This window comes from Esox lucius, chromosome 1 (assembly GCF_011004845.1).
Source record: "Esox lucius isolate fEsoLuc1 chromosome 1, fEsoLuc1.pri, whole genome shotgun sequence".
Classification (NCBI taxonomy): Eukaryota; Metazoa; Chordata; class Actinopteri; order Esociformes; family Esocidae; genus Esox; species Esox lucius.
The window spans coordinates 12,776,636-12,797,500 of NC_047569.1; the positions used below are offsets into that span (position 1 = coordinate 12,776,636).

Below are 20,865 nucleotides of genomic sequence, written 5' to 3' on the forward strand. Positions count from 1 at the left end.
GGGAGCAGGTTCCGCCCTCCCCGTTCCCTGTCCTCCTGCTGCCTCCTTCTTGGCCCTACTCCACTCATCCTCCTCCGCCAATGCTAATTACATCTCAAATGGTAATTGATGAGTCCTCGTTAGCCGTTCTCACCTCCTTGAAGATTTCGCAAACATAAACCCAATGGCTGGAGTTCTGGTGGACTCTCCATCAAAGAGCCGGACTTCACAGGGAGAGATTGAAAGGCTGGCGGGGACCCGAGTCGCTAATTAACGCTGCTGCTGCATAGAAACTTCACACGGCTGCCCTGAACACAGCCTGCTGCGTACTAGGCCCCCTCTCTCACTTGTACTCCCATGCAACTAGCCGGTCCTGCACTCCCTTGCGCTCAACTTGTTAAATCTACAGTTCAATATTCGCATGAACTTTCTGTCTATGCGGGGCTACCCATAACCCAACAGATAATTCACTGCTTTCACAGAAAGCGCATATCAGTGTTGTTTGTCTCCGGCTGCCTGGAAGTTGGAGGGACTGATGCATATTAAACAGAGACAAAGACATATGCTGCCATTACAGTTATAGGAGAAAGGCTGACGATCGTGTGCTGGAAATGTCATTAGCGCTTCCTTCACCAAATTGGCCTAATTATGGCCGGAGCTCGTTATTGAATTATCTTACCGTTGAGCATGTCATCGCCGTGCGCTCAATATTAGAAGAAGCAATTGAAATTCTGTGTGGTAGAGAATATCCCTTAATGGAACGTGAATAGATTTGAACCACTGTCTGCGTTTACTCTGGCAAATCTTCTGTTTCTCTAATGTTACAGAAATTTGCCAAGCAACCTAAACAAGATAGCTTTTCTGTATCCATTTAACTATAGCAACCACCTGGTCAATTTACGATGCTCATGTCAGTCCAGTTGGGTATCGAGTTCCCTATAAGGGTTGTATTGTTTCCTTACCTCCCGAAATCCTCTTGGGCAAACGGTGCATTACAAGTAGGTTATAAGATTTGTAATCAGGCTTCTGCTCCTAATTTGAAAATGACATATTGATTGGATATGTTTTCAGCATCCTACTCAGTATATCAGCGCTGAAGTGTGGTACCTAAGACCACTGTGGATTGTTGAAGTCATTTAAATCCGCACAATCCCATTTGATTTAATTATCGTCTCTATGTTGCATTGGTGTTGGCTGTTGTGAATGAGCTGGAGTCAACGGGAAGATTAGCGGGTGCTCTAATTGTGGTCTGCTTTACAGTGGAGGTCTGGTGGGCTTCATCGACCCAGCCGGATAAATAAGAAGAAAATGGAAGGAAAGTGATGCAGGGAAGGATGGACGAGGCGAGCGAGGGAGCGGCACGGGAGAGGAGCGAGAGAGGAGCGAGACAGGCCTCCTCGTTACTGAAGGAATGATCTATTGATCGTCTCCGACAGGGCAGCGCAGACCAATCGATGGGGATGTGTGAGAGGAGCCTGTTAGGAAATTCTCCCAGGTCGCATGGGTTGCCCAGACAACTGGTGCCCACCGCTGCCGGGAGAGAAATGAACTCATCACCCGGATGAGAGGATGGACTGAGGAGAGGATGAGTGGAAATTATGGATGGATGGATGGAGGGATGGATGTGGGAAGGTAAAGGGAAGTTAAATAGATGGGCCCTCTGGGGACTGAATGCCTGTAAGACAGACCCTTTTCATTATTATATGGATATCTGATGGAGCTAGAAGCCCTCAGGAATGAGCGACTCCAGACCAGACAGTCAGTGCCATGGGAAATCAAATCCTCATGCTAATCGTATTAGCCTGTACATCTTAGCCAGCATTAGCGTACTGTAGATCCACTCTGCATGGACATACAGGCCGTCATCTACCCGTGGACTCCTTAAGTGATTGATTGGAGAAAGAAGGGACACAGACGGAGATTGGGGAGGAGTCTAGGTACTTAATGAACAGAAGAGAATTACGGTGGAATGGAGAAAAGCGGCGTTGGCGTAGAAACCGACAGGGACAAAAGGGAGGCGGACCATTACGTCCGGTTGGAAGGGATCATATGAGGACAGAGAGACGGGGAGTTCTGGTCCGTCAGGGCGTCTCCGGCTCAGGCATCCGGCCATTTACACCTCCACCACTGTAGAACGACTCTCCCCTCTCCCCTGCGGACTCACACTCTGGCCTGGCCAGTGCTAATTGACTGGCCGTGTTAATTTAAGCCAGACACGAGGGGTACCTGTTAATGGAGGTGAAATGTGTTTTCCAGACAGTGAGAGCTCGCAGCCGAGTGATCTACCACACAGATGCCACAGGCAAAGTCAAGATGCCGGGGTTGTATAAGTCACCGGGTTTGACTCCACTTCCACCGGTAAATGGTTGAACTCATGAGGCTTCGAGGTTACGAAACGGATAATGAAAACGGTTCATTTCACCCTTGGATGTTCCTCATGAGACATCGATGGGTCGTGTAGCTCAGTTGGCCTCGCTGTGGTGTTTTCTACGGCAAGGCTGTGGGTTTGATTACCACGGGGGACAGTACGAAAACGCATCCACACTCTAATGTAAGTCCCTCTGAACAAGTGCGCCTGCTAAGTGACCTTAGTGCTCCGTAAAAAACGGGGAGTCCAGTTTGGAATCGGTCCATACGTCTGGTCCTGTGTAACCCTGGGATTACTGGGTCTCTCCCTTCAGTCACCCCCACACAGTGGAAGTCCATTTGTGTTTAGCCCCGGTAACTGGCCATCACTAATAGCAGACACATTTGCAGTGGTTTCACCGCAACGTGATTGTGCTCAATGTCAGATGAAGTTCTAAAAGGCAACTTTAAAGTGACGGATATTGTTCCTTTACTGGTTTGAAGGAAACACACACAGGAAACAATTGTGTGTATTTTTATTTTTTTAAATGCCAGGGCATTGACACTGAGGAGATGTATCTCTGACCTGTGTGTATTATGAAGGATAAACCGAGCACTAATTACTTGGGCTAATTGTGGTAGGGCGCTGATAACAGGGGTACTGATATGTGTGGGCTCTGGGGGGGAGGGGGGGCTTTGATATGACGCCTCCGATTGGGCTCTGATAGGACGTTGATATGGCTCTGATTGGAGGATCTCAGATAGGACTCGGATGGAGGCTCTTGTAGGAGGGCCTTTGATGAGGGCTGGTGAGACATCTGACAGGAGGGTTTTCATAATGGGTCATGTTGGCCTTTGATAGGAATCATGTCCCCCCCGCACCATCCACCATCAAATCAGGAAGGCTGCGGCCTTTCCCTCCCTCTCTCTCCTTCATGTATATTCAGCGCCGGTCGGCCTCACCCGTGTGGGTCAGTGCCTCCTAATGGCGGAATGGGCGGCGGAAAGGGCCCGTTCTGGCGGTCTGGACGAGACCCCACTTTGAAACATCGATTAGGGACGCTCCATTGCTTCATTAATGGAACGCCAGGCGCGTCAGCCTTTCTGGGTTGATTGCGAGGATCATTATATTCTGTGTGTGTGCACGGTAGAAGACAGGCAGGCGGCACCCTGGAAGGGACATAGCCCTATGTAAAACAGACATGCATGGACGGAGTTAACTCCACATTGAACCACACCTTCCACAAGATGGGCTCTGGGTGTTCTGTCGTTTCTTACAGATGCAAGGCTTAAGGCCTGTTTGTGGAGGGCAGAAAGATGGAAACCTCGTTACACTTGATGCTCCTTGTTGACTAAATGACTCCCTAGCTACTTCTCCGGAGTCGATGAAAAGTCCCAGAAATGAGATTAGATATTCAATAATGATAATGCAGATTAATATTGATTGGTTAGTCTATACTGATGAAATTATTTGCATCAATCACCGGCTGCCTCTCTGTCTCTCTCCAACTCTCGCTCTTTTTTCCCCCTCTGTCTTGTTTTATTCTGTTTATGGCAGCATCTTAAATGATAGTATTTCCCTGTTCCAGGGCTATGCAGTATAACGCAGGCAGCCTCAGAATGGTGACAGTGATGTGTGTCTTCAAACAGGCAGCAGGGAGAGATGAATACACAAGCAGCTCTTTTGACGGCTGCTGTGGAGGCGGCGCAGAGGCGTGTGTATGTGTGTGTGTGCACCCTGTGTGTGTTGTGTGTGTGCGAGAGAGCACAAGGGAGGCAGGAGCGATTGCCTCCACTCTGTTCCTTTCTTTAATGACACTGGGAGAGATGGAGGTTTTGAAGATGAGGATGAAGATGGCATCGTTGTCGTGACAACATCAGTCCCAACTCCCAGGTGCATCCATTTGACGGGGGGGGGGGGCTCTGAGACGTTCTCTGCTCATTGTATAAAAAAACAGCCATAATCTACATTCAATGATGTGCTGTTTGGAGCCATAAATCCAGCGGTTTTCTAAGAGACTAACGTCTCTACCCCTCCCAACATTCCACTGTACTCACACATTCAGATATAATATACGTCCAGGACACTGTGAACCTATGGGGGAAATGCAGGTCTGTGCTTATTTGCAGACAGATTGGGATGGATTAGGCTTCGGCTGCCAAGTCATTTCACGCTCATCCGTCTGTGTTTAGCCCCCCGCGGTGAATATGTTAACCCTGAGATAATGGGGGAGCTGGGCTGGTCCTCTCCCCCGGCTCCCCCCCTGCATGGCCCTGTGCTGCCCAGCAGGGGGCAGGCTGACAGGCTGTCTCCGGGGTCGCTGCGCGGTGCTGTCAGAGGTTATCCATCCGTCTATCTGTTCATCTCACTGAGGTAGTTAGCCGGTAACACGGCTGAATCTAATTGGGTTTTACTGGAAGCCCGGTCCCACTGTACACATTTATTACCCGCGGGACCGTCCGGGTCCACTGCCTATGGCACCGCAGTTTCTCGTCACACTGTCTGTTTGCCTGCATGTCTGTATGTGTGTTGAACTGTCTGCGTGTGTCTGTTTGTGTACCGGTGTGTCCCCTCTCTCCCGTGTGTTCCCGGTGATCTCTGGGTGCCCCCCTGTGGGTCTCTGGGATTGTGGTGGGGAACAGAGTGGTTCAGGGGTAAATGTGTGTGTGTGTATATATATATAAATATATATATATATATATTGTTTTTACTGTAGTAGTGCTACAGAACACAATTTCATTTAATAACATTATCATAAAATCACATTTTCCATTTATGCTGGCAACGTCGCTGCACCGTAAGGCAATAAAGGGCACACAGCCCTTTGGCCAGACCCCCTCACCTGGATGACCTGTAAACTCACAATGTAATTTACCTGGTAACTTACCTGGCGCTGTCTGTCAAGCAAGTGCTGTCACTGGTAGTAGAAGATTTCCAGACTATAACCTGTTTACACAATAAAAAAAACATTATCTTCGACTTAAATCTGGCCACAGTTTTTATTCATCTAGATAAAACTATCACAGCTTGAAAACACTATGTTGAGGCTGTGGCATTGCTAAACATCCTTTCCTCTAATAGCACTGTGACAATTCCATGACCTGGAAATAATCCCACCATAACAATCAGCCCTTTCGTCCCTCTGACGAACACGGGTTAGATTGTATTCCAGCTCTGGGATTCCAGATTTGCAATTTAAACGACGGCACTTAGTTACATGGTGGCTTACAATGGATTTTAATTGCGTTTTTTTCCGATTCATTTCATTGGAACAGAACCTGTGATGTGAACTGAATCTAAATACTGTTAACACTCTCTGTCATCCGCCAGTGATTGTCCCATCTCGGATCTCTGACTCAAACATGAATGATAGACGCTTCCCACATTTCCAACCTTAGAAATCTACACTAGCCAATTAACAGAGGGTCACAGGAAAATGTCCAGCCTAGCGGTTTATAGTAATAAAGGCTGGATTCCCGTTATAAATCAGTGTTTGATAACGAGACAGAGAATGGTATTAATGTGCTGTGCAGCTGACACCACTGCGATAGCCTGTTGCTAGCCCTGTCTCTATCTCCTCCATGGGTGGATTGAGTCCGCATTGAGTCCCCATAGTGGCTGGTCCTCCTAGCATTGGACAGAGGTTAGCCTAGCTGATCCTCGTCGCGGTAGCTCCGCCCCCACTCGAGTTTGTCTCAGCATCACCCCGCTACCTAGTCCTTTCTATGCAGGTCACTGAATTCCCCCCGCCGCCACCGCCGCCAAGTCGATAGCGTTGACACGACTCAGGGCGGCATGGATTAGAACTGGCCTCATTTAGCGCCTTCCCCAGGTTTCTGAATGATTAACCTGACGGAGAAAGTCTGGCCCCAACATCCACGAACACACAGGCGAGGCTGTAGGAGGAACTGTCTCAGGGTCAACCCTAGCCAAACCACTGCCTGTGCTGTTTAATCCCACCCTCTGATGTAATGCCTGAGAAAATCACAGGAGGAAAAACACGGAGAGAAAGGCGCGGGGTGGGCGGGTTTGGGCGCAGGTGGGGGGGGTTGTTTTTGTACCGGTCCTGAGAATGGCTGTTGGTGGTGTATTTCAGATTGTTTCCCATTTGCATGATAATACAAGCAGGAGGTAGATGTGTGAGACACACACACACACACACACAGAATGTGGGACACATTGACGCACACTAGGAACATATTACATATGGCTTTGGGTCTGTAGGAGGCCAGATTAGCTGGTGGGCGTCCCGGGGTTTACAGCCTGTCTTGGAATGAGATTCAGACAGGTGACATGTTCTCTCTCTCCTCACACACACACAGACCGTGCTCCATCAGCCTGGTCCCACGGCAGTGGTTCTGTAGAGCAGCCACCACCGTCCAACCTGACTCGGACAGAAATGCAGCAATGCTCGCCTGGCCGTAACGACGTCGGCGCAAATTGGATTGAGGAACGAGCCCGATTGTCGACCAGAAGTTTTCTGGTCCATGTTTAAGATACATTGTTATGAGGTTTAACGGGAGAGGGTTTTAAAATGTGTCCTCACCTTGGGGAAACCTTCTGGCGCACACGCCCTTGAGTTAGGGCCTAAGCAGGCACTCCAAGTCCTTCCTAGGCATTTCTCAGCAAATGACAACCATTTGACGCCGGACCCTGGTGGAAACGGCGTGTGTTTTCCATGAATCTTGCCTCAGCAATTTGCTCAGCACAGTGTCAGGTGACGTGTTTTTCATTAGGGCGGCTGCCACACACTGCCTTGTGCTGGGTGGTGTCAGACCACACGCTTAGAGACTAGGAGTACCAGAGTGGAGGGTGTGCGTGTGCATGCGCCCAGGGGGATGAAGGCAAATTGACTCCTGTATTAGGTGTTTATTCAGGTGGGTGAAACATCTATTATTACTTGGAAACTGGCCACTAGGGGCATTGCGCTGTTGCATTTGCTGGGGTGCTGTGAATTAGGTGGTGGGCGGTAAAGCTGCTGAAATCTTGTGGTTTTCAATCCGTGATTTTAACCGTTTGACGCGTACGGTCACACCAGTGTGATCAGGCTAGAGTGGTCCCTGAAGCGTACGATCACACCAGTGTGATTAGAACGTCATGTTTAGAACGCACCATTAGCATGTCTAGCTAGTCAGACTGGTCAGACCGCATTGTTATTTACTCACATTTAGCTCAAACAGTGTTTATAACTTTATTTCCTGATTGTAACTGTTTCAAGGCCACACTATGATGTTAACCAGGTAGAAAGCATTCAAATCGGGACAGGAAGTGTTACTTACGTACCAAAAGACAGCCAACACTAGTACACAAAAACAAATTATATTAGCGACTACTACCAATCAAAACCTTTGCAAAAACTTTCTAGAAGTTACGTTACCCGTTGTAGGCATTTTATATAGTTTATTCATTTTCACTGAACTGAATAACTGGTCACGATTTGTTAGCTAGTGGGCAGCTGACGTTTGCTAGCGGTTAGCTGACGTTTTCTAGCTAGCTACAGTTATAAATCAACCAACTTTTGCAGCTCTTAGAATTCCAGTCAACGAGAGAAGCTTGCAATGCAATGCATGTAGTGTTCCTTACCTAGCAAGGTGACTGTTCAAATGCTGGTGTGAGTTCAAATGCTGGAGAGTACTGAAGTCACGTGCAAAAAAACTCACGCTGGGGAAAGGTTAATTCTGTAGTTTTTTTTCTCCCCAAATCTTAAAGCTTACCTTGACAATTTTGAATAAATATCCGACCCTACCTTTAATAATAAACTCTTATCCACAAACTTAAAACCTAACCTTAGCCCTTGAGCTTAACCCTTTCCCTAACCATAACCTTAGCCCTTAACCCTTTCCCTAACCATAACCTTAGCCTTTAACCCTTTCCCTAACCATAACCATAACCTTAGCCCTTAACCCTTTCCCTAACCATAACCTTAGCCCTTAACCCTTTCCCTAACCATAACCATAGCCCTTAACCCTTTCACTGTGTCTTCTATTAATCATCATCCTTTACTTCTTCACCCATAGATGTGTATCTCATGTATCACGTGAGACTGGGAGAGATTATGTTGGTGTGTATGTTTGTGTGTGTGTGTGTGTGTGTGTGTGTGTGAGAGAGAGAGAGTGAGAGAGAGAGCGAGAGAGAGAGAATAGGCTCTGTCTAATATAGCAGTGAATTTGCTGAGCAGGCATGTTTATCCCGCATAGACACACATACGCAAACACATACATATACACACACATACACACACACAAATGCTAGTCCTGGCTGGAGAAAAAAAAATCCCTTTCCAAGGACGAGGCTTCCGTAAGGGTAATCTTTGTATCCAGTTTAATTTTCCCCGTTTCTCAACAGTTAAGATCCATACAGCGATCAATAAATGTCTTTAAATGTCTCTGACACTGGACTCGGTGCAATTTTACACCCTGCTCTGTGATCACTGACAGGCGGAAGGTGCTCCTCAACTCAATGAGATGTCATACCCTTATCCAGTACTTCCAAATCATAATCCAACCGTGGATCTGGTTTGGGTTCTGATCCAGAGTCATTGATGCCTCCTTAGAATGAGGACGTGTCAGATTGGCTTAGGTGTGTTATATGTACCATGCCTGGCTAATGGCTGAAGTCTGGACAAACGCAACATTTTCCTGCCGAAAATCTAAATGTCGCTAGTGGGAATGGACCAAAAACTACCTTCTGGGGAGAGATTTGCCGGGTGTCTTGGTGTTTTCCGTGTCAGATACCCATCGGGATGAACTCACAGACCAGCAAGTTGCGTTCAATGCATGGTGTTGGTATCCAAGGTGTAAACAACCCCGGCAACCGTATGAAAGTGCGCATCTCCGGCGTAGGGCTTCGTTAAAAGGGGTCTACCGGCGGTGAGGGACACCTTTTACAATCCCCTCCCAGCCTGCCATTACTTCCCGACGCAATTACAGGCCTGGCCCGTAAAACACACGGGGAAGGAGAGGCTGCAAATAGGCGAGGCGTTAAGGAAAAAATGAGGACTCTCCAAGATTATGGAAAGATTCCCGTGGCGTTGGGTCTGCGGTCACGCTCCATGGGGGTCTTTCGTGTTCTCACTGGAGAGTGCCTCTGTAAGAGCCATGCACTACGAGTGAGTGCTATTGAAAGTGTACAGGTGCGTGTGTGTGTGTGTGTGTGTGTGTGGCTCTTGGGAAGCCACTTCCTCTCCCTTAGTCTGGATACACTGCAGCAGGCAGTCAACCAGTCAGTCACAGCATCCTGAGGATTATATCCCCCTTTAAGGTCACCTCTTCAATGTCATTAGCGCAGAGCACAGATGCACAAAGTACTGGGGCTAGGCAACTGACACTAAGGAACCTTTGCACACACACACACACACACACACACAAAATGACATATACACTCAGCTGTTTGTGTAGCAGAATGCGTGTGTCGTTTTGAACAGCAGTGGTTTCTTCTCTGGCCCATCTGGACTCGTGTCAGCTAGAATCAGTTCTGTCTGAGTGGCTGTGACAACACTGTGTGGGTCAGTGACTGGCAGGAGGAGAGAGAGAGTTAGAGAGAGAGAGGGAGTGAGAGAGAGGGAGAGAGAGAGAGAGGGAGAGAGAGAGGGAGTGAGGGGACAGAAAGAGAGAGAGAGAGATGAGATGTGAAGACTGCAAGACAGAGGTGTAACATACCACGGGGAGGTGAGCAGAGACCATGATGTGGCCTCGATGTATTTTCGGCTCGGTGCTTTCTTGGAAAATAAAGAGAACTCCAGCCACGGAAATATCTGAACTCTCTGCGCTCCTCCTCCCCGTTGTGGTGCTCCTGGCTGGCCTGATCCAATCTGCCAGTTTTGGACGGCTGCCTCGGAGCTGTTGGTTGGCTCACCCATGCCACTGGTTGGAGGGACAAAGCTAATGAGAAGTCCGCTGTATGCATTTCTCCCTCCCTCTCCAATGTTCCAGTGACTGCTGATCCGAAGTGACATAGCTGCCCGGGCCCGGTAAAACTCAGCCAGTGGCCAGTGTGGACCGGGCTGAATTAACATCCCCTCAGAAAGCAGGACCGGAACGGTACTGTCCGGGCCCACAGGGTTCGACCGCCATTCTAGGGTTTGGACTGGATGCGGCTTGCTATTAGACTGATCTGTGTCGTGTTTATAGGCTGCGGGGATGGGGGGGGGGGGGCATGCAAGGAAGGGACCTTTTCTCTCAGGAGATTGCCCATGCGCCAATGCAACTCCCAATCGACCCTGTTTCTCGCGACAACATAGATGCTGAAGAGAAGAGGTGGTCTGGATTGGTCGAGCCACTTCAATGGCTTGCACGAAAATCAACACAAAGTCTGACAGCTTAGTTTGTCTGGCTGCCTGCCTGTTGGACACCTCTTGGCTCTACACTGTCCAATCAGGGCTGAGCGTGAGGCTAACATCATCTCTACACACTATTCTTTATCAGCGTGAGCAGGAAGAGCCACAGGCTCATTGTACATGTCTATGAGCCAGCTTCAGTTACAGCACGCTCCGCACAGCTGGCAGAAGCCACACAAACAATACAGCACCACCAGGAGGGACTGGGACAACACAGTCAAAAGTTGAGTGGCCTCCCACAAAATCACTTTTTTTTTTGGGGGGGGGGGGATAAACGCATCTTTAATTGCGGCGCCTGTTAATTAAAGAGCGCTGTGAAGAGGGGGGGAAGAAAAACGTAGCGGCGCATCGCTATTTATTATGCAAATGTATTCCGTTTTGGTCACAATTAAGTGATTAGAAAGCTGTCGTTCTTTTTCTCTCTTTCTTCTGCTTCTTCTTCACCGTCTTTTTCTTTGCTTTTCAGCATATTACTGTAATGAAGCCATTACTTTTCCGAGTGAATTTTAATGAGTTTTTAACTAACATTTTAATGAGCTATACATTACCATAAATCATGGATTAGGCCACATTGAATATGGTGAGTGTGCGTTGGGGAGTAGACGACCGGGGTTTAAGGGGAGGTTCATTAAAGAGTTAATTATACCGGTTGGCCACCACGCTGTATTCCACGGTAAGGGAGTCCAGCGGGAACCCCCAGACCGATGCTTTCCGTCTACCGTCATTACGGGGCCGAGGGAAGAGGCTCGTTAGGCGAAATGAGGGCAGCTGGGTAAAAAACAAGCTCTGAAAGGAGGTCTGCTTGTAAATGAGCATTTGTTTAGGGCCTACGTCCTTCCCCAGGAGCCCCTCAGAGCGCGGGGTGTGATGGCGGGGTGCAGTGTGGTGGAATGTGCCATCACTTGTCTCACGTTTGTCCTTACTCCCTGTTCCTCCTCTCAACTTCTCCTTTCTGTTCCGGCATTACAGGTCTACATGAGGTTGTCATGTGATGACGTGTGGCTTTCACCCTCAGCGATGTAGCAAACTCTGGTACTTGGGATTCCCTTTACATTCACTCTTTTCCATTCATCCTGGTTCTTTTCTGGTGGGCAGGGTGTTTTATTTATGATACCCCAGGTAGCAATCTGGAAGGAGGAGGAGGAGATGGGAGGAGTGGAGGAGGGGATGTTGGGTATTGCATGAACTCCTGGGCTGCATGACTTCGTCTCTACAGGTGCATTGCAAAGACAGCAAGAGGAGGAATGAAGATAGAAAGGAGAGAGAAGGAGTAGGAATGGAAAGAGATGGAGGCGAAGGGAGAAAGGAGAGAGGTGGGAGAGAGATGGAGAAGGGAGTGAGAAAGGAGAGAAATGGAGGAGAAGGGAGTGAGAAAGGAGAGAAATGGAGAAGGGAGAGAAATGGAGGAGAAGGGTGAGAAAGGAGAATTGGTGAAGAGAAAGTGGGGGAAGGGGAATGAAAGACAAGATAACTCTGAAGATGAGCCTTCCTTATCTGTCCTCCAAGATACACAGCCACACACAAAGCCACACACACAACCACACAGAACCGCACAGCCACACACATCCACACAGCCACACACACAACCACACACAACAGCCACACACATCGACACAGCCATACAGCTACACCCAGCAACACAAAGCCACACACACAACCACACACAACCGCATAGCCACACACATCCACACAGCCACACAGCTACACCAACTACAAACAACCACACACAGCCGCTCAGCCACACGCACAAACACACAGACTGAAAGTCACACAGACTGCCATGCGGACAGACCGTAATGCAGACAGACATCCATTCAGTGAGACAGCCACGCAGACAGACATCCATTCAAAGAGACAGCCACGCAGACAGACAGCCATTCAGACAGACAGTCACGCAGACAGACAGCCATTCAGAGAGAAAGCCACACATAGACACATAGACATGCAGACAAACACGCAGACAGACTCACAGACAGACATGCAGATAGACAGCCAGGCATCAATCTTTGTGTAGCTGTTTCTCTGTGGCTGACCTCTGACCCTGTAGGGGGAATATATCTGTCTTTGGATGAGGGGCAGAGGTCATCACCAACCACTGAGATCCAGATAAGCTGTGTGGGGCGACACCGAGATCAGCCAGGGAGACAAATGGAGACCTTCGTGGCTTCCTGTCCTTCCCTCATCACCGTTCCTTTATGCTGCAGCCTGCAGCCGGTCATACAACTCATCAAATGACTCCCCCGATGGTTTAAGTGTTGGTCGTTTGGTGGAGAGTGACTGATACTTCCTATTGCCTCCCTTTTAAAACACTCTGCGATTGTGTGCGGTTCGTTTCGTCCAATCAGAGTGTGAAAAGGAGGCAGTGGTGGTTGTAGGGTAAAGGGCTGGATTGTGGGGTGTGGGGATGGGTTCTGGATTGAGGTCGTAGTCTGGATTTGGGGGGTGGGTGGGGTTTGGATTGGGGGATGTGGTCTGGATTGGGTCTAAGCCTGCAGAGCACTGGAATCCCTCTGTTTTCTCTTAGGCCTAACCTGTGAGGAACTGTATGCAGGAAATGGTCTTTTACAGCATTTAATGGAAAAAAAATAGAAGAGGGAAAAAAACAGATACGCCATCTCTCGCATTAGTGATTCAGATAGATGCCCTGCAGCTTTACAAAAGACTGCTAACAGTTCAGTCAGGGTGTGTGTGTGTGTGTGTGTGTGTGTGTGTGTGTGTGTGCAGGGTGTGTGTACGTCAGTGTGGTTGGGTGTGTGAGTCAGACATGGGACCAAGTCATATTTTTGCAAGTCCAAAGCAAGTCTCAAATAGACTCCCAAGTAATAACGGGCAAGTCTTAAGTAAGTCCCAAAGTTCCACAGCTCAGATCAAGTCAAGTCCCTTTAAGTCAGTTGTTAAGAAAAATTGTGTCATAAGATGGTGATGAACAAATATTTGAATTATTGAATTAGCTCAAAAGGAACTTAATGTTATTAAGTATGTTGTCATTATGTGTGTATATGTTATAATTGTCTTTGTTTTTAGACAAAAAAGAATGTAAGTATGTTAAAAACAAAACAAAAATGCTCTCTACTTTGACAAAATAAAAAATGCCTGTGGGTGTGTGTCTGTGGGTGTGTGTTTGTGTGGATGAATTTGCAGGTGTGTCAGGGGTTGTCCATCTGTTTGGTTATGTTCACCTATGTACGTTAATGTCCGTTCGGTGTCCGTTGGTCTGCCCCGAAATTCGTGTTTGTGTACTCCCGCGCGTGTCGTTGTGTGTGCCTGTCAGATGGAGGTGTAGTCACACAAAACAGAAAGCAGCGATACGAGGCTTTCGACAGCCACCCCGTGTAGAGCACAGCTTTTCGAAAACGGCGCTCAGACACATTCCTGGAGGTAAACGCGCGTGGTGCGTGTGTGCAGAAACTGATCTCATGGTGCAGGTGGGACGGCCCAGTCAGAGCTCCCCGCACATCTCCGAGACGACTGTCATCCTCCGATGACTAATATCCTGACTCTCGGGGAGAGGGAGCAGCCTTAGACTCACCGGGTTGGCCTCTGCTCAGGGCGGTGGGGTTTTTGAATGATCTTTGACCTTTGTTTTACCAGGCAAGCTGACCCGGTAAGGCTAGGTTCCTAGATGTTAGGTTGTTTTGTTGGTATGTGTGTGTTGTGTGTGTGTGTGGTCTGAGACCGTAGACGTGGACAGGTTTCGGGTCTCTCACGATGCCGGGCCCCACTGTAAGGCGCCGGTTGTCACCCAGCGGCGCGAGTGACCTCTGTTCTCGTCTCCTGGTGTGTCTCTTCTCTTCACGCGTCTCTGTGCGCCGCTCCGCCGTGTTGCTAGTTGCAACCTCCCCGTTTTAAGTTTGAAAGTTGACGCCGGGCCAAGTGCCAAGCTGCCAATTTACAGCCCCACCACCACCACCACCACCACCACCAGCCTCTTCTATCCAACACCCACCTCGTTTCCTGCTCCCGCTTTAGGCAGCTGGAGAAATAAATACACGTTGGCCGAGGGCAAATTCCTATTTTTCTCAAATGGGCCTGTGTAGCCGGCAGCCCAACCGACAGACGAAGCCTTCGCAGGCAAAAGGGTGTACATGTATAAATATATAAATATTCATCAGCAGCGAGCGTCCTGGCAGGAGTACGGGGCTCCGAGCTCCCAGGGAGGCGTGGGGTCCGTGGAGGGGTGGCGTTTCTAGAGGCTGGGAAGGCAATTACGGCTGCCTTGCATTACGAGCCTGGGTGCCTTCGGGCTCCGGAGTTCCAGACCAAGAGTTCATCCTGCTATACATACACAGATGCTCTCATCCTCGCCAGACACACACACACACAGACACACTCACTCCCATCTCACATGTACGATAAACCCATGCCTAAATGATCGTCTGTTGTAGGCAGATGGCCAGTGTTAATCACCGTACAAGAAAACGCTAGAAGATTCTTCAGAGGTTATTACTTGGTACAGGCCGGGCGTCCTCGGCACATCTAGCGGGTGTCCAAAGTGCGGGGTCGCTATGACCTTCAGCCTACTCACAGCCAGCCACGTCATCTGTTTTTTCATGCTCAGCGTTCGACCGTGACTCTGCAAGTGCAGCTGTGTGTATTTGATTTGTTTTGTTGTTTGGAGTGGAAGAAGGGTTTGATAACACTATAATCAAGCGACTAGGCACGAGGGGACGAGGGGTTGTGGTGATTGGCAGTCCCAACACTTCTAAGAGCTGTTCTTAGGCACGACTCATTGCAGAGTGCCTGAATATGAGGCTTAGCTGTGTTGTGTTGACTGTATACTATAAACTTCAGAAGTGCCTTATTGTTAGTGGAGAGTTAACAGTAAAAAGGCACACGATCTCTCATGACGTTTGAATCCTGAATGCTGATTGGCTAACTGCCGTGGTAAAAGCAATAAGGCATCTCCGAGGTTAGTGATATATCACCAATTGCACTAGGTTTAGAATAAATTCTCTCCTGTTGTTTCTCTAGACGTTATTGATGTGAACAGAAGGCCATGAATGTCTGTGCCGAGTGTGCCTACCAGTGTTCCCAGTGTGTCCAGTGTGCCTACCAGTGTTCCCAGTGTGTCCAGTGTGCCTACCAGTGTTCCCAGTGTGTCCAGTGTGCCTACCAGTGTTCCCAGTGTGTCCAGTGTGCCTACCAGTGTTCCCAGTGTGTCCAGTGTGCCTACCAGTGTTCCCAGTGTGTCCAGTGTGCCTACCAGTGTTCCCAGTGTGTCCACTGTGCCCCTCAGTGTGTCCAGTGTGCCAAGTATGCCCACCAGTGTGTCCAGTGTGCCCCCCAGTGTGTCCAGAGTGCCCCTCAGTGTGTCCAGTGCGACCAGAATGCCCACCAGTGTGTTTCCAGTGTGTTTCCAGTGTGCCCACCAGTGTGTCTCCAGCGTGTCTAGTGGGAACACAGAGAGGAGGGTGGAGTCCGAGGGCACAATAGCAAAGATACATATCAGTCTGTGTGCCTACCTGTCGGTTTGCCCACCTCTCTGCCCATCTGCTCTTCCAGGGGTTTCATTTTGTCAGGCTGGCTAATGACGGCAGCTCTTTATGAGATAGGGACGGACAATGGGAGGCACCCCCACTTAACCGTCTCTGTATTCGTCTCCCCCGATCCCTCGTTTCAGAGAGAGCAGCTCTCTTTGTGTACCCTCTCTCTCCTCCCTGTCTGTGAGGGTTTCATTTGAATTTGTGCCGTACCAAAGTACCCCCGCGTACCCCAGTTCCATACCTGGATAATTAGGATAAAAGCTTTTTTTTCTTTTTTACTCCCTTCATCCTCCCCCCACAACACCCCCATCCATCTCAAAATAAATAACTAAGCGACCGTTGGTGTGTTGGGCCTTGTAGAGCAAAGTAAAGGAAAGATCAGGGCCGAGCCCTGGGACCTGTTATCCCATTCTATTCCAACCCATATGTTTGTGTGCGTGTGTGTGTGAGTGTGTGTGCGTGTGTGTGCATGTGTGCGTTTGTGCGTGCGTGTGTGTGTGTGTGAGTGTGTGTGCGTGGGCATGTGTGCATTTGTGTGTGCGTGTGTGTGTGTGTGTTTGTGTGTGTGTGTGTGTGTGTGTGAGTGTGTGTGCGTGCGTGCTTGCTACAGGGGATTTGCACTAGAACCTGTGGTGCTTCTCTTAATTTATACTATTCTTCCTCCTTCATCTGTCACGCGTGTCCCCGGATTCACGGCCACGGTGTCTGCCCGGTCCAACCATGCCCAAATTCCTCATTTGGAATTCTGCGGATTTGGATCATCAGGGAAAACATCCAAGCTGGCACGCAGAGTGTTCTGGAAGGATCCCCAATTTGGGATTTTAAAAAGCAGCCCTGAGCTTTTAGGAAAACGTTTCAATGTGAAACGGTTCTTTATACCTGTTTAAGTGTTCTCTGTTGTACTGCAGTCAACTGTGTGATTTGTTAACTCTTAAGAGACAGTTCTGCTACTGTACCTTAATGGTGGGTCATTATGCATAGGAAATGTGCTCTACAAATTAAATATTCTTCTTCTTATTATTGTTAATAATATATACTGTTAACATGTGCTGTGTGTGTACGTGTGTGTGCCTGCTTGACAATGAGCCGATCTTCTCTATGCGTTTGACTGAATTGTGTAATGGATCTGCTCATTATCAAGCAGGTTGAGAGGTTATCTGTGTGTTGAAAGGGCAAACTGTGGTGATTAGATACCAGGGAACAGTGTTTGCCAGACCACCCATGTACAGCCTTGGTGTGTATGTGTGTGTGTGTATGTGTGAGCGTGTGTGTGTGTATGTTTGAGTGTGTGTGTGTGTGTATGTATGTGTGTGTGTGTGTTTGAGTGTGATCCACGTCGATGTTTGGATGCGGGGGCCCAAATTGCCCAGAAAGATAATAAAAGCTGACTCCCCATAAGTTTTCTTTTATCAGGTCCCTACGGGGAAGAAAGGCTTAGAGGTTCAGAGTGAACTGTTCAGTTGAGGATGGTGTTAGAATCGCTTTCAGGTTCAAGCACTACTGGTTAAGTTTAAGGGCAGCCGTTAGGGTTGAGTTTGGCATGAAAGTTAAGTTACTGAGATTAAGGTTCGGGTTCGGGCTAGGTTATGGTGTACATGGATGTTTGGGTCAGGTTTAGGTCTCAGGTCCCCACAAAAATAGAAAGACAAGCGTATATGTGTGTGTGTGTGTGTGTTTGTGTGTGTGTGTTTGTGTGTGTGTATACTAGGCCACATAGCTGCACAGTGCTGCGCTCCCGGGGAGACTGGCACTGTGTTTTAAGGCATTGTATGTGTGTGTGGTGTGTTGCTCCTGGGGGGGCCCTCCATTAAGTCCAATTAGTTTCTACTGGTGCCGGCCCAGTCAGACGAAACCTCCCATCTCCGTCTGAAACACAGCAGGCCTGTCTCACTGTGCACTCACACGCCACAACACACACTTACACCTATCTCCGACCCAAAGGGTTCTCAGTAACACACTCAGAGCGTCAACAGGTTGTGTTTTATCTCTGCGTGGCCTCGCGGAGATGAAACACCCTCTCACCCTCCCTGTGTCGACCCCCCCCCCCCCCCCCCGAACAGTGCTGCGCGATGACTTCAGGCAGAATCCTACCGACGTGGTTGTGGCGGCAGGAGAACCGGCCATCCTGGAGTGCGTCCCCCCCAGGGGTCATCCCGAACCCACCATTTTCTGGAAGAAGGACAAAGTGCGCATCGACGACAAGGAGGACCGCGTTACCGTAAGTGCTAGCTGGTCCTTTCCGACCGGCCTTTCCCGACTGCGGGGGTCTTCGAGGAGGGTCACACGATATGGTCCTCTCGTCCTCCACCCTGCAGATCCGAGGAGGGAAGCTGATGATCTCCAGCACCAGGAAGAGTGACGCTGGCATGTATATCTGTGTCGGCACCAACATGGTGGGAGAGAGAGACAGCGAGACAGCCCAGCTCACAGTGTTTGGTAAGCGTGAATACTTGACAACCGCATGTCACTTTAAAACAGCGCTTCCAGGTCCGTTTACGTTATTTTTGTCCCTGGACAGGCTTTCGTATAACCCAGCAATTAATCGTGTCACCATCTAAGAAGCGCGGAAGCAGTAAAGATTATTATGCAGCTGGGTTAAGTTCTGACTTGAAATTGAATTTAATTTGAATTGGCTAAAACCCAGAGGGATTTCAATTGAAATCCTAAGTCGAATTAATTTCAAACCAATTCAAACAAATACAACTTTGGCTCTGTGCGCTTTTAGGTCTGGGAAACATGATATGCATTCATTCTGACAAATAATTGATAATTTTGCACTTATTTAGATAATTGACAATACACACAAACCATTTCAAATGTTGCTGGATTATTAACAAATATGTAAAGAATTATCTTTCGTTTTTCAAGAGCTGTTGAGTTATTCCCTTCCATGTTTCTGTACTTGATCGAATGCAAACAGGGGAAACATATATTTTTTATAGACTAAAATGTTTATAATAATTAATGTTCAAAGGACACAAATAAAATTTGATCTTGGAATATTTCCAGACCGCTGTAATTCTTTGAAATGGTTTTAGGGGAATTTGTTTTAAGTGTCATTAAAAAATATTGTCACGTGTCATGTGGAGTAGGGTCCAATCTGACCTTCCCCATCTTCTCTCCCTCTTCCCTTCAGAGCGACCCACGTTCCTTCGTCGGCCCATCAACCAGGTGGTCCTTGAGGAGGAGGGGGTGGAGTTCAGATGCCAAGTGCAGGGAGATCCCCAGCCCAACGTACGCTGGAGGAAGGACGACATCGACGTGCCCCGGGGAAGGTAATGGAAGGTGGATCTCCGTCTTCGTTATTCCCTGGTCTGTCTGGAAAGCTGAGGCGTGAGGCGTAGAATGGCCTTCCCTGCCAGTCACTAGTTAATATAGAAGACTATCTGTCTGTTTCTCTCTCTGTCTGTCTCTCTCTCTCTAACTCTCTCTTTATGCCTGTCTCTATCTCTCTCACTAGCCACTCAGCAGCCATTAAACGGGGATATTAGTCGGTCCTCAACACTGTAGACTGACAGGCTAACCTGCTACCAGCTACAGCCATAGTCCGCAGACAGACGGACGCGCACACACACAGGCAGACAGACAAGCAAAAAGGCAGACAGACAGACAGGCAGACCGACAGGCAGTCTGAAGGTGTCCTCTGAGGGCATGACCCTGTGAATCTGTGTGTTCTGGCGCTGCTGTACACATGAGCCCACCACCATGTCACTGAATAACACTAAAACATCCTGCCCTTCTTGAGGTAGGACAACGGAGACACAGCCTCAGTGTGGACCTCACGTGTCTCAGTTCACGCCAATATCACACCGTAGCCCTCTGGTCCGGGTCGAACGTACCGTCTTCAGCTCAGTGTTGGTGCCCAGCAGGCCAGGGCTCCCTCTGAACCCAAAACCGGCATTCCTTAAGGCTAGTTGGTAAACACCGGCCCGGTCTCTGTTAGTGTGTGATAAGAACAGGGTTTCGTGGCTGATAAGAGGGATGAGCAACGAGCCAAAACAAATTGAAACAACTAACTAACTCATGCCTTTGATGTAACTCTGGCCCAGAACTGGGATGTTATTCATTGAAACTCTAATTAACACACTCATGAGTTGAATAGTATGAGATTAATTCTGGAATAAGAAATGTTCTGGTTTGTTATCTTTTGTCTTTGAAGTGCACTGGTATTCTGAGTAGAAACCCATGGGCAAACAAACAAAGCTAAATTATTAGATGATCTGTATCACTGTGTTCATAATTACACAATACAAGGCTCTGTTTGCCAACTTCTCTCCCTCCCCTTTGAGGCGACTGAATGCGGGAAGGCCGCACTATTTTCTTTTTGACGTTCCTTCCTCTCTTTGTTGTCTCGTCCTTGTATTGTCATAGTCACAATCTTCCTCCACTGTGGAGCTTATCTGCACTTACCCCATCAAACACGCTGCCGGAGACACAAACACACTAACTCCACAATATACCCAATCTAAATAAATGGAATCCAGTTTGCCTGTAGATAATGAGGCCCAGATCTTCACAGTAACCCACATAGCTGCACGGATTTGAAAAGAAAACCATGCCAGGGCCAGCACTGAAGAACACCATGGCCAGAGCCAGCACTGAAGAAAACCATGCCCAGAGCCAGCACTGAAGAACACCATGGCCAGAGCCAGCACTGAAGAACACCATGGCCAGAGCCAGCACTGAAGAACACCAGGGCCAGCACTGAAGAACACCATGGC

General features: G+C 48.6%; 1 protein-coding gene across 14 annotated transcripts in view; it reads left to right on the forward strand.

The window, feature by feature from the left end:
• robo2 (roundabout, axon guidance receptor, homolog 2 (Drosophila)) overlaps positions 1-20,865 on the forward strand; it is a 315,384-nt gene that overhangs the window by 230,533 nt on the left and 63,986 nt on the right. For all 14 annotated transcript variants that reach the window (XM_029120201.2, XM_029120202.2, XM_029120244.2 and 11 more), the window contains exons 3-5: positions 18,205-18,362; positions 18,460-18,580; positions 19,281-19,419. In XM_029120201.2, coding sequence (XP_028976034.1) covers positions 18,205-18,362; positions 18,460-18,580; positions 19,281-19,419 — 418 coding nt within the window. The remainder of the gene's footprint in view (positions 1-18,204; positions 18,363-18,459; positions 18,581-19,280; positions 19,420-20,865) is intronic.